Source organism: Octopus sinensis, linkage group LG10 (assembly GCF_006345805.1).
Source record: "Octopus sinensis linkage group LG10, ASM634580v1, whole genome shotgun sequence".
Lineage (NCBI taxonomy): Eukaryota > Metazoa > Mollusca > Cephalopoda > Octopoda > Octopodidae > Octopus > Octopus sinensis.
This window is the reverse complement of record NC_043006.1, coordinates 77,408,795-77,433,753: the sequence shown is the minus strand read 5'-3', so window position 1 is coordinate 77,433,753 and position 24,959 is coordinate 77,408,795. Positions and strand designations below refer to the sequence as shown.

Genomic DNA, 24,959 nt, shown 5'->3' with positions numbered 1-24,959 from the left:
TATAAACCTATATATATACATATATATATATATATATGCGTGTGTGTGTATGTGTGCGTGTGTGTTGAAGTATGAATATGTGTAGATTTGTTAATATGTGTATAGATATATAAACTAGAGTACATACTTGTATGCATGTATACACACACATATATATAAGTACATGTGTGTGTATGTGTGCGTATATATAATTATTTGTATATGTATGTGTGTATGTATGCACACAGAGAGGCAGAAAACGCGCAGACGCACGCATACACATATAGTTGCACATATACATCATTGCCTATAATTGTATATTTGCATGTGTGCGTCGTGTACTAAATTATAAATCATGTTTGCTCTCAAGTTTTTTAGAAAAATACATAGCAACGTTCATGTATATAATCAGCTGAAATTTGAACTCTGCATTGATTGGATTACATTTTGATTAAAATTCCATTGATTAATGATACTTCGTTGCCTATGGAAATAAAAATTTCTCCTCGCTCACAGCTCACACTGAATGGAAGATTCGTAGAGTCCTTATTATGTTTTAAGGTTGTTGAGAAACCAACAGTATTAATAGCATCTGGATGGCAAATTTAGAATTTACTATGGACCCTATAACATTCATTAATACAAATCTATTCCCTCTTCACACATACACATATGCATAAATCCATACATACTTCCATTCATACATACATATACATATATATATACATACATACATATACATATATATATACATGCATATACATATATATATATACATACATACATATACATAAATATATACATACATACGTATACATAAATATATATATATATACATATATATATACATACATACATACATACATACATACATATATATATATATGTATGTATCTATGTATATATATATATATATATATATATATATATATATATATATATATCTATATTATATATATGTTTATATACAAGATATTTCCTTGTTGGCGATTAAAAAATACAACAGCAGGAACAAGAAAGAAAAGAAAAAAAAGATTTGAAAAAAATGAAAATCTTGATGATGGCTGAAATTCAGACAAATGTTTCGGTACGGAATGACAAATTCTTCAAACGAGAATAGTTTACCAATGAACACTTTGTAAATTAACACAGATGAAAGTCATTTGGTGCAAGTTACAAATACAGCAATTTCTTTTTTCTGAATGAAACTTATAATTATATTTATCTTCCATTTTTTTTTTTGCTTTTTGGTACCTTCAACTAGGAATAACTAATTGAATATATAATGAAAGGCCAACGATATACATATATAAACATACATACTTACATATATAAACATATATATTATATATATGTATAATATATATATATATATATATATATATATATATAATATATATATATATATATATATATATATATATACATACATAAATATATGTATGTACATATAATTATATCTATATTATATGTATATATAAAATGCATGTATATACATATATGAATATACGTATGTATGTGTATATATATAGACATATATATATATATATATATATATATATATATATATATATAGATATATATATATATATATATATATATAAATGTGTACAGAGGGCGAGTTGTGCGTGTATGTGCACAGGTGTTTGTTTTGTTGGATAAAATGCGTCATAGTTAACTATATTGATTGTTGCATGTATATATATATATGTATATATATGTATATATGTATGTATATATATATATATATATGTATGTGTGTATGTGTGTATGTGTGTATGTATGTATGTATATACACGCATATACAACTATGCATTTATGCATTTGTGAATGTATACTTAGCGCAGTTTTATTCCTACATAATTTAAATTTCATTTTGGTGCTGTATTCTCCTTCCAATTGTAGCGCGACTTGTATTGCAGTTTTGACATGGTAAACTAACAATTCTATCACGTGATGATTCGCACATAAGTGAGTACAATGATGTCTTCTTTACAATTGTCTTTGTTTTTATGTAAATACGTTTGTTTGTATGTAAATACGTGCGAATTATAGTTCATATGTTTACACGTGTACATATTTTTCGGTATACAGATGTATTTATATTTGTATAAATTTATTTATGTATGTACGTGTTTTTATCGTTCTTTTCGATAATTTGGATTCTTGCATCATAATTGTTAACTAAAATATCGCCTACATTTATTTCATATCAACAATATTACGCCGTATATGTACATTGTTTAAAACTTATAGACAATATTTATTGGTAATTTGACGTGGTTTCATAAGTTACGTTTGATCAATGGAAAATGGAATCATGCTCATTCGAAATTCAACTTTCAAAAGATGAGTCAAATAAATCGACTTGTGAGACCTGCATGAATCTAAATAGATAATTTTATCAAATGAGTTTTTTTTTTCTTGGAAGATTTCATTTTGATTTTCAAATTATATTTAACAGTTTTCAATCCTCTCCTATTTTCTCGCCGTATTATATATATATTTTTTAATTTACATTTCGGCTTTAAGATTCCTTGAGGAGTTTCGGTGAGAGATATTGTTCCTTTACAATTTATTGTCAGCAGAGTGTTGATTCGTTATTTCTCTCTGATGAACTAAACCCATGGTAGTATGTACTTGACTCAATACCTTTAAGACTTTGTGTGCGATTCAATCGTCCAAACGAACTGTAATCACAAACCATGAGTTTGATAAACGTTGCTTTAAAAGTTCTATTGAAAATAGTATATATGATTGGATTCAGAGTACTCGATATATAACCTAACCATACAAAAGCCACAAAAAGGAACTGGTCTACGTGGCACCATTTACAAAGTACAGTCATAACATTAGTGGTGAAAAAAGGAGCCCAGCTAACAACAAAAATGGTGAACACAACAGCTAACACTTTAGTAGCCTTCCGTTCCGTTTGCACAGCATTCTCTTTCGCGTTGTCTCTTCTTAATAAAGCTTTAGAGGTTATGTTATGTTTTGCAATTAGATAGCGAAATTTCGAATGTCTTGGACTCGCAGGAGATGAATTAGCACTAAAGCCACTTGTATCTCCCTGACTTTGTACTTCTGATGGTCCTTTGTCTACTTTAGGCGCAGCTGTACTCTCATTTTTAGCTAGAAGCTTGCGGTTTTCGTTGCTATCCATTGCCCACTTTCTTGTAGAAGGCACCGTTTTGGTCGTGTTACTCGTTGTATTGGATTTGGGCGTTTGGAAACGTTTATCTACAATTGGATTTTTACTTTTTCGCTTGCTTCCTTGAACTCTTCTAATCATAGGGCGGCCTTCATCTTTTTTCTGATTGCACAACCGTGCCTGTTCATTTAGTAACTGCATCGTCAGTACATTGGTTACAACCATAATGACAAGCGGGATAAAGAATGCTATGATAGAACCGTATATTATAAAATAGTCATTGTTAACTAGACATCGTCTTTCTATAATTAAATTATGTTCATCTACAATGCCGAGTACTGTAATTGGACTGCTCACAACTAACGACAGTGACCATACGATTAGTAGCTTTACCGCTACAGTAACCTTTGATTTGTTTCTCGTCTTCAATGGATAACGTATTCCGATATATCGGTCAACTGATATCGTACAGAGATGCATAATTGATGCCGTACACATCATCACGTCAGATGTCACATAAAAATTGCACAATCCTAAACTGAGACTCCAGTATCCTGAAAAAAAAAAGAACAAAATTAATCGATGCAAAGAGTGTGGTGGATATATATATATGAAAACATTACATAAAATAAGAATATAAAGTGATTCATAAATGCCAATATACTTAATAAAGCACAAGAATTTTGAATGTGCAGGCAAACCATTCATTTGGACAAGATTATGAATTTGAGAATAACTTCCTCCAGTTTTTTTCATATGTTGCACATGCCGTTAGCTAATCATGTTTAATGCTCTGATTGCTCTGACTTAGCCATGTGTCATAAAAGCTATTATAACATATCGTTAACACTACGCAGGATGGGTTATGGTTTATTACTTAGTATAAATTGTGACTCACTCCCAACTAACCAGAAATATTATTCCTAAATTCTGCAGTGAATAATACTGTACTCTGTTTTTTTTTTTTATTTTCCAGAATGTTGAGCACTAAAATTAGAATGTACATATAATTATCTTATTCGAAAAACTAATTATATAGTTTGTTCCGATGTCAACTGTAAATTTCTATAGATACTCAGATATCACAATAAGTTTAACATCCCGAAATTAAAATAGATCTTAGTCCACCTCGTGTATTAACTACAAGGCTATCGAATACCGGTAAGAGAATACGTAGCAGACCAAAATTAAGACATTTTGCAAAATATATTACCAAGAATATCGAATATATTTGGATTGACGTCTACCACATTTATTTTTATAAACGCTGCCATACACTATTCAGCAGATTTTTGCGTTACCATGTAGCTTTGTGGACTAAGAACACCGGTTTATGAATGTATGTTGTATGTATGTATGTATGTATGTATGCATATATGCATATTACCTTGATATAATGAAACCGGTGTTTCAAGATATTTGTTATGTGTCAAGTTAATATCTACCATTTTGTCTCCCTCTCTGTCTGTCTGTTTGTCTCTCTGAATGACAAAGTGCAACAAATGAGTGATTACTCCATTGAAATCTATGACCAAAGACGCCATTGTTGCAAGGTTGCAATATATAAGACTAATAATTCATGAATAAATATACAACAGAATATGAAGACCACATACAAGTCATCGTGGTCAGCAACATCAAACGAACGTTGTTCTGTTTATCAAATTAATCGAGTCTGCTTTAGCGTAGGGATATCGATTTGCGCATATTACAGAAAACTTCGACTAAAAACTGTTTTCGTCTTCGTTCATCACACACACACACGCGCGCGCGCATATATCATTCTTTAAAAATTTGGCAGTAAGCCAACAATTTTAGGGGAAACGGGTCAGTCGATTACATCGACACTTGTGCTCAATTGATATTTATGTTATCGAACAGAAGAGATGAAAGAGAGTGTCATCTTCGGCATGATTTCAACTCAGAACCTGAAGAGTCAGTAAGAATGCCGCCTGGCATTTCATCTGAAGAATCAACAATCTTGCTCGCTTAATAATTATAATGATGAGAATAATAATAATGATGATGATGATGATAATAATAATAATAATGATAATAATAATAATAATAAAGATGGGCTACAGCAAGTATTCTGCTCAATACCACAGATTTGCTTGTCAGATTTTTTACTTTAACCAGTTGAGCATATCCCTTGGTGGCTGACGATATGTGTATCTCTGATCACGAGCAGAAGTAGTGGGGTGGGGCATCGTAGTCATGTGTTGAGAGAGATTCTTTGGGGCTTGAATAATTCACCTTTGGAAACATGGGTGGCTCATTCAACATCCTTAAGCAACCCTTATTCAGAGACCTTTTGAGCGGGATGGGTTACTTGACCAGAAGAAAATTCTAACTGGGCCCTACCTGCAAGGTCATGTGCTGTTTATCTTGATATGAGATGGTTTTGATGCATGTGCCGGGTGTATCCTTATCAGATGGGTAATCATGATGGGTATACTGGGCTTCGTATATTTTACCCCAGTGTCACTTAGATTGTATGCACTGCTCTCTCTCTCACTCAATAATAATAGTAATAATAATAATAATATAATAATAATAATATAATAATAATAATAATAAGAAGAAAAGAAGAAGAAGAAGAAGAAGAAGAAGAAGAAGAAAAAGAAGAAGAAGAAGAAGAAGAAGTGGTAGTAGAAGAAAGTCCTTTTTACACATGGCACGAGGCTTGAAATTATCGTAGGAGTGGGGTTAGTCGATTATATAGAGACCAGTTTTGTACTGGTACCTATTTTATCGGCAGTGAGAGGATGAAAGTAAAAGTCGAATTTGGAAGTCTGAATATTAAAATGAAGGAAAGGCCGATAAGCACTTTCTTCTATGTACTACAGATGTGCTAACGAATAGTTGTGTTACAGAAACGATAAAATAAGGCAGCGAGCTGGCAGAAACGTTAGCAAGCCGCGCGAAATACTTTGTGTTATTACGTCCGCTACTGCGTTCTGAGTTCAAATTCCGCCGAGGTCGACTTTGCCTTTCATCCTTTCGGGGTCGATAAATTAAGTACCAGTTACGCACTGGGGTCGATGTAATCAACTTAATCTGTTTGTCTGTCCTTGTTTGTCCCCTCTATGTTCAGCCCTATGTTTTGAGCTAACTATTTATGAGCGTTTAATACAATTGCTGCATGTTCAGGCCGAGCTATTCCTATGAGTAGAGATTGTAGAGTATCAAATGAATTATTGATAAAATATTTATACAAATCTCTCACCGTATGGAATTTAAATTAGATGTGCCTTAATTGTCTAAGAGAATTTTTTTTCTTTATTGCCCACAAGGGGTTAATCATGGAGCGGACAAACAAGGACAGACAAAGGGATTAAATTGACTACATCGACCCCAGTGCATAACTTGTACTTAATTTATCGACCCCGAAAGGATGAAAGGCAAAGTCGACCTTGGCGGAATTTGAACTCAGAACGTAACGGCATACCATTTTTCTTCGATTTATTTCCTAGCATAGGAATATCGTCGTGCGCTTCTCAGGAATTGTTCCTTCTATTTTCATATACGTCTTCCAATGAAATTACGTAGTGACGCTGTCACTTTCGATGAAGTATTCAGACGGAAGCATATTGGAGATACGGCAAGTATTACGACTGCTCTCATTAAACTGACAACACATACAATATTGCAGTTCTGACTTTATTTGATAGAAGTCAAAATTCCTTTATCACCGTAATGATTGAGTCTCCATTTCCCTTTGCAGCGATGTGTGACTCTGTTGTCTGCATTATCCCTGTGCCTTAATTGTCTAAGAGAATCTTCTTTCTTTATTGCCCACAAAGGGTTAATCATAGAGCGGACAAACAAGGACAGACAAAGGGATTAAATTGATTACATCGACCCCAGTGCATAACGTGTACTTAATTTATCGACCCCGAAAGGATGAAAGGCAAAGTCGACCTCGGCGGAATTTGAACTCAGAACGTAACGGCAGACGAAATACCTATTTTTTTACTACCCACAAGGAGCTAGACACAGAGAGGACAAACAAGGACAGACAAGAGATTAAATTGATTACATCGACCCCAGTGCATAACGTGTACTTAATTTATCGACCCCGAAAGGATGAAAGGCAAAGTCGACCTCGGCGGAATTTGAACTCAGAACGTAACGGCAGACGAAATACCTATTTTTTTACTACCCACAAGGAGCTAGACACAGAGAGGACAAACAAGGACAGACAAAGGGATTAATTCGATTATATCGACCCCAGTGCATAACTCGTACTTAATTTATCGACTCCGAAAGGATGGCAGACAAAGTCGACCTCGGCGGAATTTGAACTCAGAACGTAACGGCAGACGAAATACGGCTACGCATTTCGCTCGGCGTACTAGCGTTTCTGCCAGCGAGAATCTATATTATTTCTGAGGCTGCGCTAAATTTTCTCGATTTCTTTTTATAATATTTTCCAGGCTGCGTTAAATTTTTTCGACTACTTTATACTTCATTGGTTTCTGTTCTTTCAACCCTGTATGTGTGTTTTCTGCCCAGTATGTTTATGAATGATGAAGAATTGAAAATGGGAAATATATAGTTCTTGTTGCTCTCATTATTTGCAAAACTTACTTTTCGTTACGATTTTTGCAATCCGCAAATTGATTTACCGTTTTCTTTTAAATAAATAATTATGAGAAATTGAGAGTATCTATTATAGTGTTTTACTGCTGTTTTGCGTTATCGGCTCATTGATATAATTAATTGTATTAGTAAAGATTTTGACGTAATTAATAAGGTCTCCTCTATTTGTTGAGAGTTAATCATGTATCAGTGATTTTCCTTATTTTGTTCATGTTGAAATAGTCCTCATCTTGTTTACATACAACGCCTTGTAAAAAACGTATGGCTTTGCGTCAATATTAAGTATCTTTAGTGTTTTGATGTTCCTGATATTAATAGTATTGAGTCTACGCCGAAAGCTGGTTCTTGTAATCATTTCTACAAATAACGTCAATTAATTCCACCTACGCCATCCTTTGAAAGCCACAGTCATATTATTCATTGTCCCAACCTGCAGTTTTTATGAAATCGAGCCACTACACAGGAAATGAAAGCAATTATTTCCTTCCGGGCTTTCCTTTAACTGAATTTAGACTTCTAGTTCAGGCTTCATACCATTGTTGTTTTCTGATTGATTACGTTGAAGAAATTCAAATTAAATCATGTCAACCATCACAATGATATAAATGAATATATTTGCAATAGCCTTTGTGACAATAAGAGTTGATGCTGCACATAATGCATTTCGATACTGATATATATTTGTGTAATACATAATGGAGTAGATACTGAAGTAGCTCCAGGTGTTTCGAATATTGTATTCTGTTTCCTAAACATTGACACTTGCCCTTGTTGTTGTTATTGCAGGAGATAGCTGCTAAATTAATAAGAATTGCTTCAAGGAACACATTCAGTTTTTATTATAGATTTATGTATGAAAACATAGTGGTCAAAGATGAGGTTTTACAGACGTATACAGGACGATACTGTGTAAAGCATGGTATATTAATATTCATTATGTTCTTTGTCATAAATAAGACGCTACAAATTGAGCATCCAAATCAATGCAGGCTACTAAACAGTAATATACATTAATTGATCGATGACTCAAATAAATGCACTGTTCATAGAGAATTTGTTAAAATGTACCTACCATACACTGATACATTGTGGTGTTCAAATGTTTTACTTAATACAGATTTGTATTTTATCTGAAAATTCTCAACAAATATAAAGAACAATGAAAGAATACTCGGAAATTCAACGTAAAATAATTCGAACCAAGAAAACATTGAGGAATGAGCGTAGGCATGATTGTGCATATTAAAATTTCGTATTGCATTTAAGTGGTTTCTGGTTCAATCCTACAAGCATCAGTTCAATCTAAGCATTGTGAACTAAATTTGATGGGCAGAAACTGTGTAGAAAGTTGTCGGAAAGATCTATCAGCTTATGCGATAGCATTAATCCCTCAAAACGTTGAAGAAACTCCTCTGCCAATTATTCCATGATAGCCGAGAATTTGGAACAAGCATCTGGACTGGGGTTAAGTTTGTTCTCTCGTCCGTCAATCACTGAGGAGAGTCAGTAACCTTTCCTTTCTTCTTTCACAAAATAATAAGAAAAGAAAAAAAAACTAAGGAATTTTGATTATATACTGTAATAGAGATTATGTGCTATGCATATTACGAATTCTGTGAGAGCATATAATGATCACAAGAATACATGACAAGCATGTAATGCATATTACATGAGCCCATGTCTTATTGGGGATTCTGACTTTTCATTTGTTCTTTTCACTCCAGTTCAGATCTAATCAACTCCTTTCATGGTCAAAGATATTGCAGCATTGATAACTCTAGTTTTCTTATAATTACAACTATATTATCCAATGAGACCATATATTTTTAAGCTGGTAGCATAGGGTTTGAAGGAGATTTCCTTGTTATTCTATCAGATCGAATAACCGTGTCAACTTTCTTTTGTTTGTTCGAACAGGAACTGGAACCCCTTAGATCAATTCAATTGGACAGCCAATTCGATTACCTCTATCTTTAATATAAATTCGACTGAAATAATACGAAATATCCGTTGTCAATAACACCGCATCAGTATCAAACACAGATGAAAGATCGTGGAATAATAGAAAACTTGAAGGCAATTGTGTATAGAAGTACACAACGAGGCCGTGCTCTAATCAAACTTAAAGTTTGATAGAAAATGTAGGTTCTGAGAATAGAAATTGAATGCAACAGTGGGATAAGGTTTCTATTATAGGCAAATGACCACAATGGAGAAACGAAGTTTTGTATATTGCAATAGTTCATAAACTAATCAGTGGAGAGTTTCCAAAATCAGCCTTAAATTATCGATATTTGTAAAAGTACATTGTAACAGTCCTTGAATATAAAAAGGCTTCTGCTTTCGAATCATTCTGTTGTGAAAATGAGTGTTAGAATGATTCCTTATACAAAGGAATTCAATCAAATCTGAAACACATATTTGCAGATAAGTCACGGTAACAACTTTATGTAAACAGGTATTGCATTGAGTTGTCCAGAAAGTTCATGCCGATTTTTAAAGGAAAGGGAAATGTTAATAAATTTTTGCCATTACATTTTAAATCAACCAAATATGAACCATTTTGTTGCACAATGCTTCTCGATCTTTCCTTTAACTTGAAAATACCCTCTTCCCAGAATTGGGGTGGTTTCATGGCAAAGAATCCATCAAGGTATCTTTTTACGTCATTCAAGGAATTGAAATTTTTACCATTAAGGCTATTCTGCAGTGACCCGAATAAGTGCAAATCCGAAGGAGCAATATCTGGTGAATATGGAGGGTGGGGTAACACATCCCAGCCGAGCTGCAACAATTTTTGTCTGGTTCCCAAAGCATCAAGTGCCGAAAAGGAACTTTCTTATCTTCCATTTTAAAGGGTTACAGAATTAACACAAGTTATAGGAACATAAACCTTCTTCCACGGAAAGATAGCTCAAATTTTGCTCTAAATGGAGGTGTAGTCAAATCCTATTTTATGGGCTTAACCATGTTTTAAAATAAGTCGAAATGTAAGCTACTATAAATCAGCACGAACTTTCCGGATAATCCAATATTTACTGTAACATGGAGAATTGCAAACTCTAATACGAAAAAAATTTACATTTTAAGCTTACATACCTAACTGAATGTGTTCAAAAGCTTGTACGTATGCAATAATATATAGAACTACACGTTCATTAGTGATTATTTATTACTAGTAATCCGCGTGGAGGAAAGCAGAATTGTTACAGCATCAAATAGAATTTTTATGTCATTTACTCTCCAGCACTCGCCTCTCTGAGCTCAGATTTGCTAAGGTCAACGTCAATTCTGTATTCCTTCAGAGATCGATAAGATACCAGTTTCATACTTAATTGAACAATACTTTACCTCTGCCTCTGTGTCCGTCCACCTCTGAATATTCATCACCTTCTATCTGTCTCTCCCTCCTACTTCTCTCTTTCTCTTTCTTTCTCGAAAGAAGTGTCGATTAAAATCCTCTAACATCAATCGAAATATTATAAGGTATATTGAAAATAGTATAAATGGCGGCTCGGGAAAAACAAACCGATAACATATGAACCAGACTTAAAAATATATCCCGAATGGGTTGTTCAGTTAACTACTTTAAGGCATTGCCCCAGCATGGCCGCAACCCAATGACTGAAACAAGTTAAACAAGAGATATCTATCAGTCAGTCAGTCAGTCTCTCTCTATATATTTATCTATCTTTTTATTCTTATTTTTATTTTTCTCTTTCAAGTAAGTCTGCTCCGAACGTCATCATTGGAGTCTGTTTTATTTTCTTTCTCTTCCATTCTCTTTTCCATACCTTCTCCCTCTAGATAGGTCAAAGACCTACTGTTATCAGGCTAATTTACGTTAGGTAGGATTTGGAATGAATTTACGTGCATATGTACCCGTTATTTTCGCAAACAAGCATTCTGTTCGTTGAAGAACGGAGATGTAAATCGTGAACACGGACTGCGAATACATAATTTTGTTACGAAATACGTATGTGCGTGTTAGTGTGTGTGTGTGTGTGTGCGTGTGTATAAGTGTAAATATTTATGGTATGTGAGGTAACCTTCAGTCATTAGATTTCGAAGAGAACATCTTAAGTAAATGTTTTTTTAAGTATATATATATATATATATATTTATACACGCTTGTCTATACGTGTGAGTGATTGTATAAATGTAGATAAATACACATATACGTGCTTGTGTGTGCATATAAATGTGTATGTCTGTATACGTGAAAATAAAATGATGATGATGACGATGGTGACGATGGTGACGATGATGACGATGATGGAGATGATGATGATGATGATGATGATGATGGATAAGGATATTGCCGGAGGCATTGATATTCATACTGAAAATAAGAATAATATATACGTATAAGATATAATAATTCAGCGCAAAGAAAAGAAATTGTTTTTAACAAAAATGTTAAAGATTTCTCACTCGAAATAGTTTACACAAATGAAAGAAATGTAGCAGTTTCATAGCAAATATATATAGTTATAGGCGTAAGAGTGGGTGTGTAGTAAGTAGCTTACTTACGAACCACATGGTTCCGGGTTCAGTCCCACTGCATGGCACCTTGGGCGAGTGTCTTCACCTATAGCATAGGACCAACCAAGGCCTTGTGAGTGGATTTGGTTGTCGGAAACAGAAAGAAGCCCGTCGTATATATATATATATATATTATTTTATAGAAGGAGCTTCTACAGGACTAGAACTGTTTCATTCTTCAGCTTCAGCTTCCTGAAGATTTCATCTGAATGAAACAGTTCTAGTCCTGTAGAAGCTCCTTCTATAAAATAAATTACTTTACTCAGCTATGTATTGAGTACCTTATTTACTGTGGTTAACCCCGACTCAACCCGGGACCTACATATATATATATATGTGTGTGTGTGTGTGTGTGTGTGTGTGTGTGTGTGTGTGTGTGCATGTATGTGTATATGTTTGTGTGTCTGTGTGTGTGCATGTATGTGTATATGTTTGTGTGTCTGTGTTTCTCGCCCAAACGTCACTTAACAATCGATGCTGGTGTGCGTACATCCCCGTAACTTAGCGGTTCGGCAAAAGAACCGATAGAATAAGTACTAGGCTCACAAAGAATAATATCTGGGATTGATTTTCTCGACTAAAGGCTGTGCTCCAGGTTGGCCGCAGTCAAATGACTGAAAGAACTAAAAGAGTAAGCATAAATACTTTCAGGCTGACTCACACACACACACACACACACACACATATGTATATATATATATGTATATATATGTATATATATATATGTATATATATGTATATATATATGTATATATACATGCATGCATACATATATACATGTATATATATATATATAATATATATATATATATATATATATATATATGTAATGCATACATGTATATATATGCATTATGCAGGTTTGAATATATAAATATACACTATATATATATATATATATATATATATATATATATATATACAATAAACAGCTTACGTAAAATGATGGCGGTGCATAAATCCCAAATTAGAAACCCTGAATACCGGAAAATACCAGTCAGCGGACACATAGATAGATGCCCTTCAAATAAAAATCCGAAATTTACAACTTGCCCACTTTACAAATTCAGTGACAGCGTTACCTTCACTCAACGCCAAAATAAAGAACTTTATTTCATTAAAAAATTTAGACCAAGTTTGAACACCCTGGGCCAGGAATATTAAAACAAAACATTGGTCTTCCGAAAAGAAAAATGGAATTCTACCACAACCACCACGATCACTACGACTGCTCCCACTATCACTGCTACTACAACCACCGTGGTCACTACTATTGCTGCTACCATCAACAGTCTCACCACTACTACTGCTGCTACTACGGCCACAGCTTAACTGCTACAATCCCAACCACCACCACGGTTACCACTACTACGACCAACAGTAACTGCTACTACTGCTATTTCAGTCACTGGTCATCCTACTGCTACTAAGACTGTCACAGCTGAGCTGCTGCAACCCCAACCACCACCACAACGGTTACTACTACTACAATCAACAGTCACTACTGCTGCTACCATTTCAGTCGCGGGTCATTCAAAACAACCACGTGGATTCCGTTGATACCAGCAAGAAACAATAATGAACTTCTTTACTACAGTCAACTTGAAATTTATAACTATTATACCTACTACCGACAAAACACCACCACATGGATTCTATTGAGACCAGTAAGAAAAAGTTACGAACTTTTCCATTACACTTTACTTTTTAAATATTTTTGATAAGGTTCGTTTTTTCAAGAGCCGAAACATGTAAAATTCATAAGAAAATTAAAATTGGGATCTTTTCAATTCTGAAGCCAGTTTTTCAAATTTTTCCTACTGAACCAAACAATTTGAAACTTCGTATACTGGTAGAATGTGTCAAAAGTAAACTTAATTGTAAACCAGAATGAAAACGGAATTGTAACTTCTAAGTTTAACGTTGTTTAATAATCAGAATTTTAACCAATGATATTCCGTCGTTCGGCTTTATTTTATTTACTCCGTCTCGACCACCAATTTGGTGACGTATTAAACATCTTAAATGTAAACAAGCCTCATGTTTCCGTGAAATCTCCTTCTAATTATTTAACGTACTCATGTTTCCAGGATCCTATAGTCAGCCACCTTCTAATAACAATATTTAAAACTAGTTAATAAGCCACATGTATTAAATTGAAAATGTTTCCATTCTGTTAGTACTTGCTTTCGTTTGCTATTAAGAAGTGGCATCTCAGTGACGAGGCTTCTAACAAGATTTCGTTTCTAAGCTAATGCGTTTCATTTCACTTATTGTATTTATTTGTGCAAAAGGCAAGAAATTTAATATTAAAAAAGCAAAGAGCTGGCAGAAACGTTAGCGCGCCGGGCGAAATGCGTAGCCGTATTTCGTCTGCCGTTACGTTCTGTGTTTGTTTACAGTTTTCCGAACGTTAGTACGTCACAAAAGCGCTTTCTACGTCACACTAATAGAATGCAGTCAAGTTTTACACATGAAAACAAACAATCTGATTGGTTAAAATTCGCAGTTTTAATCTACGATTAAAGTCATAAAATAGATTTTTCTCAAATAAACTAGTTCCAACCTGTGTCTTGTTTTGCTAGACTCTATCAGCATACGAAGTTTCAGAATATTTAGTTAAGTAGAAAGATCTGTGGTCCTGGCTTCAGAATTGAAAAGATCCTAAAATTGATATAATATAGTGGCGTTTTCAAACTTCTTTTTTACAAATATATATATATATAATATATATATTATATATATATATATATGTGTGTGTGTGTGTGTGTGTGTGTGTGTGTGTGTGTGTGTGTGTGTGTGTGTGTGTGTATGTATATGTATGTATATATACATTAGCAAAACTTTCCCTTCCTATTTGTTTCAGTAAGAGATTGTAACCGTGCTCAGTCAAATTTCTGTGGGCCTAAAAGATATTCCCATCAAGTATTTTTCGAAGATAGTGAGGTGAAAATTCCATATATTATTCAACGCAGCTAACGTGGATTTAGCTATGATAGCGACAACAGTTATTATATTTACAGGTCGCTTGGTTGAGCAAAGAGGGTGGCAAAAGGCAATGTATAGATAGGTTCCATTCTTGCCCGATTTTGACCTTCGAACAGTTATTGTTAATGTAGTTTTCGCCGAAAACTACGCCCTTTGAATATCAAGATGGAATTCTATCTCATAGTTCATTTGAATTTTCATAAAACGGGACACCGGTACAATACCCGGATCCCATTCTTACATCAATACCTTTGTCCAATATATCGGTTAGCTATTTAACGATTATAGATTTTGCAGTTGCAATATTCCTTTTAAACTTGGCGAAATCTGGAATGGAGTCCTCTTTCACTTCGTAAGTTCCTATGGACTGAAATTTTGGCAATAAGAACAGATTCACGATTGATCACACTATCAGTAATCTAAGAAATTATATCCCGTTCACCCAAGCATAAAGCATAAATGTTTGCGTAGGTTCCCATTAAAAATTTCGAAAATGGTGTCGCATAACCCCGTTATGCTTTCTTCCGTTTGTAAATCGATATTCCGGGGTAGCTTTATATGGAACTCCACAATATCTCCGTGATAATGTGCGTATTGATTCTTAACAAATCCTGGCAGATTTGGACTTGAATATTGCAATCTGTGGTGGATTTCACCTTTTGTAAACAATTTGTCTTGAGAATGGAAATCTCTAATTTCAATAATTTTGTTAAAGGAGAAAGGGAAGCGTTATCGGACTTAGTCAACGACCCATAAGTGTTGAAACAGAACAAACCAGTTACTCATGGCATGGCCGTTACCAAAGCGAAGAACACGGAGCAACTCACTTATTCTACATTGGGAATTTAATGACCTCATGTGCTTGTTGACATGTAAAAACCAATATATTTCGATTGCTTCCATGAAATTCTTGATGAATTCGTTGGACTTGTGCAGTGAAATTTGTAACAGATTTCAATTTATAGTCGGGCAAAATTTAATGCTTAGCTCGCTTCTCTTGACCACAGTGATCTTATCCGTTACACCATCTTCCTGTCTGTATTTACAACTAGACTCTAAACATGAAATTTGATTTTCTGATTGAGATCTCTACTGCAGCTACCGAGTATGTTTCTTGTCTGTATGCCAAAAGAATCAGGAACAGCTGGTGCTGAGTCATAGATTTTCTTCCAGGACATATTCCATTCTGTATTTGCAAACAGGGAAACACAGTTAACAATATTTTAGTGAGGTAAATGTATCCTAATGTTTAATCCGCTGCCAGTCCAATTGCTTTCAGCTAAGAGAGATCCTACTGTTATAATGTGTTTGAAACACTATCATTTTGCTTCTCATCTCTCAGCGTTGATCATTTCAAGTAAGAGAAGAAATATGCATTTTCATTTTGTGACCTTGAGAGAGTGTGGCTATCAATCGCTGATCTTGCACCTGAGTTTCCGACAATCTATCACCTAGCAAGCTTTGGGAAAGTGTGTGAAAGCCTTATTTCTATGTTCCTTCTCTTCATTGGCATCGTGTGATCATTTGTTCTTCAGATTCAAAAGCTGCCTTCCATTTAAAAACATTGCTCTTGAAGTCTTCCTGTCATCGACATTAATGATCCCAACATTAAAGTAAGTTGTGTGCATGTGGTGTTTGAAGTATGACTCTCTAAGGAATTAATGCGATTTTATCTGAGATGCATGGTAGCGAGAGTGCATGTGCATATTCATGCGTATGTGTGTGTGTTTATGGTGTGGTGCGTACATGTATATGTACTGTGTGTGCGTACAGTATGTTTTGCTAGGTGTTACGTGTGTGTATGTGTGTGTATGTGTGTGTGTTGTGTGTGGGTGCAGTACGTTTTGCTAGGTGTTACGTGTGTCTATTTTTGATGGACGTGTTAAATTAAAACCTTAGTGTCTGATCTTAAAAAAAAAAAGTTTATATACGTTTATAAATTTCTTACTATAGATATATTTATTTTACAGGATTCTAAGCTTACATACGAGACCAATCGATGTCTGATTCATGTATATTCACGACATTTTGCCTAACCTATGTAAATAAATCAAGCTAAACAATTGGAAGATTCACTTTTACGAAGTTATGTTCGTAGAAAACCTGCAACACACACACACACACACACATACACACACACACACATGTATGTATGTATGTATGTATGTATGTATGCATGCATGTATGTATACAGATATGGAGGTATTTATTTATAAACATCAATTTCTTCAAAGATATTCAAATCAATATCATATGAAATTCTTATCCCTACAGCCGTTTCCGTATCCAATTAGTTCAAGAAGAGAAATTAAATTAAAGTGAAGTAGATTAATTCAAAATGTTCATATTGAAACTGGTTAACTGGGTATTTCATCGGTGGTGAATTTTCAGAATGGAGTTACATCCCAATGACTGACTCAGACGCGTGCGTTTTGGTAATATATGCATTTAAAAGAAATCGTTATGAGGATATATACACTTATAAACTAATATGTATGATATAGTTGTGAGCGTACGTTTGTTATAAATGATAGTTGTTATGAGTGGTGGTGTTCCAATTAGGGTGAACAAGTGTGATATATATATATATATATATATATATATATATATATATATATATATATATATATATATATATATATATATATATATATATATGAATAAATGAAAGAATGGAGTCGAACGAAGATGTTAACAAAATTCCTTTACTCTCGACACATGTTTCGAAGACAGCATATTTTCATTCCAAAGGAATAAAGGGTGCATTATGCAATCTTCTCATCAGGAAGGAAAGGGAGCCTCTCTCGACAACAAGACAAACAAAATTTCCATGATTGCCTACATAGTAAACAAAGCGATAATAAGTGTTTGTTTTTGAAAACCGTTAGAAGAATTGACGTCAAAAATATATAGTAGGAAGAGAAGGGATAAAGTAATAATTGGTAGGGAACACGTGGAGAGGGAAGGGTACGTTGATTGAAAGAATGTTCGAAGGCTTAGGAAAGGATTTCTCTATAGAAGTGGGGTGGACGTAAAGCTAATTGTTCAAACCACAGTGACTATCGTTATCATTTATATGAGTAGAAAGTGTGTTTCTGCCAGTGTTTCCTTTCTGGAAATTCTCGTCTGATGAAATACCCAAATAACCAGTTTCAATATGAAATTGTTAAATAAATTTGTCTTAATTTAATTCCTCTAATTCATTCTTTAGAAGCATAGTACTTATTCTATCGTTCTTTTTTGCCGAACCGCTAAGTTACGGGGACGTAAACACACCAGCATCGGTTGTTAAGCGATGTTGGGGGGAACAAACACAGACACACAAAAATACACACACCACACACACACACACACACACATATATATATATATATATATATATATATATACATATATACGGCGGGCTTCTTTCAGTTTCTTTCAAGGCTTTGGTCGACCCGATGCTATAGTAGAAGACACTTGTCCAAGGTGCCACGCTGTGGGACTGAACCCGAAACTATATGGTTCGTAAGCAAGCTACTTACCACACAGCCACTCCTACGCCTGCATATCAATAATATAAACATAAACATCAGAAATACGTTTCATAAAAAATCATTAATTATATCTACAGACAAACAAGACTCTTTTGCATGTCAATTTTGTAGACTCCTTCGTTCTAAAGATTATCGGTCATTTTATGGGGCAATTTTATAAATTGCCATCCTGAAATTATGCCACCCTCTAGGATCGGATATAATTTCAAGAACTACCGAATTGATTAATAGTGGGATGTATTCTTTTATTTGTTTCTGATATTTGAGTTCGGCCATGCTGGTGCACCGCCCTTTTTGAACAAATCGGTGCCATGTGTTTTTCTGTGCGAGCCTAGTACTTATTTTATCGGTTTCTTTTTCCGAACCGCTAAGTTGCGGGGACGCAAGGACAACAACATCGGTTGTCAAATGTATGTGTATGCATGTGGGCGTACATAGTTTTATATATATATATATATATATATATATATATATATGTATACACACACAGAAATATATTTATAATTATATATATATATATATATATATATATATATATATATAATATATATATATATATATATATATATATTAATACTCTCTTTTTTACTCTCTTTTACTTGTTTCAGTCATTTGACTGCGGCCATGCTGGAGCACCGCCTTTATCGAGCAACTCGACCCCGGAACTTATTCTTTTTGTAAGCCCAGTACCTATTCTATCGGTCTCTTTTGCCGAACCGCTAAGTAACGGGGACATAAACACACCAGCATCGGTTGTCAAGCAATGCTAGGGGGACAAACACAGACACACAAACAAACACACATGCATATATATATACATATATACGACAGGCTTCTTTCAGTTTCTGTCTACCAAATCCACTCACAAGGCATTGGTCGGCCCGGGGCTATAGCAGAAGACACTTGCCCAAGATGCCACGCAGTGGGACTGAACCCGGTACCATGTGGTTGGTTATCAAGCTACTTACCACACAGCCAAAAGTAAAGTTGCAAGGCAAGGTACCGCATAAGTGGAAATATATATGAAACAATATTTTTCTAAAAAAGTGAAACAGCTCAAGTGAATTGAGATCTTTAAAATTGCATTTTCAAACCTTCTTTCATATATACATATATACATTTATATATATATATATATTAGTTATACACAAAGAGACGCGCGCGCACACACACGCATATGTGTGTGTTCGTGTGGTATCTGCACGAACGCTCAGCTCTGCATGCAACACTTATTAGAGCAGAACGAGCTAGTTAGTAAGCTAACGATGTTATTATGCGGCTCCTTCTGTTTTGTCAACTATTAGTTGATATGCAGTAAAAGCTACAACTCAGAAGGAAAATTGCAAAGATAAGTACACAGGTAGAGGAACAGAGGGACAGATAGTTGTATATTTATATATAAATACAGAAGTTTTGTAAATATAAACAGAGATACACAAGTGTCCTTCTTCAATATACTTGTAACGTGTTGGATTTGGCCTAGTTAATTTGTTACATATATATGTATATGGTCGAGGCGCAATGGCCCAGTGGTTAGGGCAGCGGACTCGCGGTTATAGGATCGCGGTTTCGATTCCCAGACCGGGCGTTGTGAGTGTTTATTGAGCGAAAACACCTAAAAGCTCCACGAGGCTCCGGCACGGGATGGTGGTGATCCCTGCTGTACTCTTTCACCACAACTTTCTCTCACTTTTACTTCCTGTTTCTGTTGTACCTGTATTTCAAAGGGCCGGCCTTGTCACTCTCTGTGTCACGCTGAATATCCCCGAGATCTACGTTAAGGGTACACGTGTCTGTGGAGTGCTCAGCCACTTACACGTTAATTTCACGAGCAGGCTGTTCCGTTGATTCGGATCAATCGGAACCCTCGTCGTCTAAACCGACGGAGTGCTTCCATCCATATGTATATGATTGCATCTGTTATACATACTTAAATACATACAGGCACACATTCGCAAATTTATTGAACGGACGCGTGCTAACTAAAATTTGTGCACTCCAGCGTACGCCAGAGAGGAATTCTGATTCGTTAGATGTCCTCCTATTGAAGTAATTAACGAAGTATTAGATCTGAAACTTTTTACGTGTAAAATCATTGATATTTTTTTTTTTACTTACCTCTGAATTCATGTAAAATGCTAAATGGCATTACGATAAGAGAAACTAATAAATCAGTGACAGCTAAGGAGAACAGAAAGTAATTGGTGACAGTTTGAAGTCTCCGTTCCTTAGCAATGGCAAGACAAACGAGAAGATTTCCTGTAATTCCAAAAATTACAAATGGAGCTGGTGCAAGAGCCCACCAGTTGAGGGTGCCGTCAATGTCTCCTGTATTCAAACTTCCATTGTTCGTACCATTAGTTCCATTAAAGAAACATAAGCCATCACCGCAAGGATTTTGAGTGAAATCCGGGTGAGTGAAGCTGGGTAATGGCCTTTGCCCAAACGACAAATTAAGTGTACCACCATCTTCGGGTAGTATGTCTTCAGTCTGTGGGTCAATTCGAAATAGGTCCCTAGTAGTATGGAACTCCATCACAACGGAACTCTGGCCAAAACTGCAAATAAAAAGAAAGATATAAGCAATAAAAATGTGTTATCTTATAAATATTTAGATATCTACTATACTGGTTTTATCTTTAATATGAAGTTTAAGCATTTATGCACATTTGAATCTAAAAGGGTGTGTTTTACTCCTATTTGTGTATGTTTACAATGGAAATTGGCATTCAGAAATAAGTTCATTATTCAAAAAGCTTCCTGTATTTTCCTCTTGTTTACCCCAGCATTTGATTTTAAAGTTAATCCTCTTTTGTATTTCTCACTAACTGGAGTTTAAAATTCTACCATATTAAAACGACTGAGAAAGAGATGTAAAAATCTAACAAAGGAAAATAACAATAATAATATCACATGAGAATTTCAATCCGTAGGCTTAAATAACGAGCAAATACCTATTCGCAACACTCTCATTAATATATATATATATATATATTTAATACAAGTTGTTAGTAGTAGAAAGAAAGGCAGTTTGTATTTCTTTTACAAAATAAACCCTATTCAGATTTCATTTCTAAGATCAGATCGTTTACTCAGACAACAGATTTACGTCATTGTGAAACTTACAAATATTGGGATTAGCTGCACTAGTTTCAGAAACCTTATCCTACATGACAACTCACTCAATACCCAATAAAATAACTAAATTCTATTTAGTAGAGACACAATACTAAATCGTATAAGATTTATAAAACACAGCTTTGCGAAATATATATTCTCCACTCATCATAGTGACACAACTCTATGCAATTGTAATGCGATTGATTCTTTCTTTCCGAAGTGGTTCCTTCTGCACGTGACATGAATTTCTTTTCAAAGGAGATAATTTTTTCCACGCCAGAAGACGGACACCACTGGCATATTTTAATTACCTTCAAAGAATTTTTGTTTCGTATGTGAGGGGATTCTAGCTTTTTTTGTAAATATTTACTAGTCTCGCTCTTCGTAGATCAGGTAACAATCTGACTGGCGTCTTCTCAGACGTCCGGTCACTTATATTTAGCCATTTCTCGCTTACTGACATTGCCAAATATAGCTGCAATAGGTTGTTTGTTGGTTTAGGGTTTGATCCCAGAACTATCGAAGAAGATTTCTTGTACATTTTTATTTTGATTTACGACCGTGAATCGTTGCTATTTCAAGTTCACTTTCTCCATTCGAAACCTTAATATACTTCTTCCAAAATTGTTTAGCGATTCTTAATTGAAGCAATCTTCATCCACTTATCTGCGATAGCTGCATTTATTTGCTCCTCTGGTGGCTGAAGCAAAACTCTGGAATCTTTGGTTATGCCTGTTTATGTTAGTCTTTTCTTACATTCTACAGGAATAATAGATCTTCGAAGAGAAGCAGGCATCTAAGGTAGAGGATTTTTCTAGTCATTTGTCCTCTCTATAAAATAGTAAATGGCTAGTGTACTTTTCTTTGAATGTATGCTTGCAAACAAAAAAAAAAAAAACTGTCCTATGTGAGAAGGATTTCATTTCATAGCTAATGGGAATATATGCAAATTTTGTTATTGCGGCTATGATACAAAGCAGCATGTTTTGTTTGACTGAAGTCATTATCATTGTCTTTTTTATATATATACATTTCCACAGTTTTTTTTTTTATTGCAGACATGCTGTGCATTGTTTAGTAGGACTCCGTTCGAGGATATTGTCCATATATCAGAAAAAACGATTATCGACAATGTGAGGACAATTAGTTTCTCACGAATATTTTAGCAGCTGATAAAACTGGCACTGTTTTCAAAAACAACAGAAGGCAAGACAAAGAAAACTTTGTCGCTATTTACCTGTACACAGAAGACATTCAAGGGTTTCAGCACTAATTTCCAGTATATTAAATCTCGAAAAACATTTATGAGGCATTGTAGAACCCGGAGTTTCGAGGAGCAATGTAGTAATATGTTGGACAGGGACACAAGAACAACAACAAGAATAGTAGTGTAGTAGTAGTAGTAGTAGTAGTAGTAGTAGTAGTAGTAGTAGTAGTAGTGGTAGTAGTAGTAGTAGTAGCAGTAGTAGTAGTAGTAGCGGCAGCAGTGCTTGGGAGAACATGCAAGAGATATAACTTTCATGATGTAGAAAATCTGAGTTGAGCAGGCTGTCAGATTGTATGAAGATTAACTAGATTAAATTAATCTTTATTCAACCTTCAGTTTCTATATATGAATAAATTAAAAAAAAAAAAAAACAGTCGAGAGTGTAGTTTAATTAAATACATCTTTACGTAAACAAAATTGTTTATGAAATCTTCGTTAAATTTTCAAACGATTTATCAAATAAAAATGAATGTTTCGATTAGTGAAATGCACAACAATGTTAGCGAAACTCAGAATTACCAGCACCATTGGAAGGATGCTCTGTTGATTGATAACGCTGGCGGGTGCTGTCGTAAGTAGCTTGCTTACGAACCACATGGTTTCGGGTTCTGTCCCACTGCGTGGCACCTTGGGCAAGTGTCTTCTACTATAGCCTCGGACCCACCAAAGCCTTGTGAGTGGATTTGGTAGACGGAAACTGAAATAAGCCTTTCGTATATACGTGTATGTATGTATATATATATATATATATATATATATATATATATATATATATATGTATATATGTGTGTATGTGTGTATGTGTGTGTGTGTTTGTGTGTATGTGCGCGCGTCTACATGTTTGTGTGTCTGTGTTTGTACACCCCCAACATTGCTTGACGACCGATGCTGGTGTGTTTACGTCCCCGTAACTTAGCGGTTCGGCAAAAGAGACCGATAGAATAAGTACCAGGCTTACAAAGAATAAGTACTGGGGTCGATTTGCTCATCTAAAAGGCGGTGCTCCAGCATGGCCACAGTCAAATGACTGAAACAAGTAGAAGTGTAAAAGAGTAAAAGAGCAAGCGTAAACCACCAAAATGAATTTAATCGACTGGATACGAAACTTCGTTAGATTTAATGAGAATATCTATGTAAAGGATATATATAATTCGACGATCTATTCGTCGGTCGAATAAACGGTGTTAGACTTAAGTATACCATAAGTTGCATTGACTGCGTTGTATGTGGATAGCTGTTAATTTAGCGAAGAAGTCAGAGTACAGCAACCAATCCGATTTCGTCAGTCTTAAACAGTACCACACGCATAGTTAGAGGTAAATTTTAATTTTCTCGAAGTTTCGAACCTCCTGTTTTATATTTAGTTTTACTTAAAGTATTACATTTTATTGCAATACGGATCAAATATTTTCAAATATATTATTTCTTTTAATAATTTTCGTAGAGATTTCTATTTCATTTGATAATCTATTTATCAATTTGATCTGACAAAATGATTCTTTCGTGTGCATACATTTATCTATAACTATATGCATAACTTTATTTGTCGGTAGTATTGCTACAAATTACATATACATCAAACTATATTTTTGCTTGTCAACACATCTTCTCGCCTGACTATAGCTGTCACTCATTTGTTTTCAGCTGATCTTCCTAACATTTTCTTTTATAGATTTAAATCAATGAATTTTACTATTTATTACGGTGTGTTTCCAGGATGAAAAATTATTTTCAAATGCCACTTCTGTCTTTAGGCGTGTTGCTTCGT

General features: G+C 34.6%; 1 protein-coding gene across 1 annotated transcript in view; it reads right to left on the bottom strand.

Annotated features, from left to right (window-relative positions):
* Positions 1-1,831: 1,831 nt before the first annotated feature.
* The window catches only part of LOC115216420 (5-hydroxytryptamine receptor 2A-like), a 344,032-nt gene continuing 320,904 nt past the window's right edge, over positions 1,832-24,959 (bottom strand). The window contains exons 4-5 of the mRNA XM_036506829.1: positions 20,923-21,362; positions 1,832-3,684 (exon numbers count right to left, since the gene is read on the bottom strand). Coding sequence (XP_036362722.1) covers positions 2,561-3,684; positions 20,923-21,340 — 1,542 coding nt within the window. The 5' untranslated portion in view covers positions 21,341-21,362 and the 3' untranslated portion in view covers positions 1,832-2,560. The remainder of the gene's footprint in view (positions 3,685-20,922; positions 21,363-24,959) is intronic.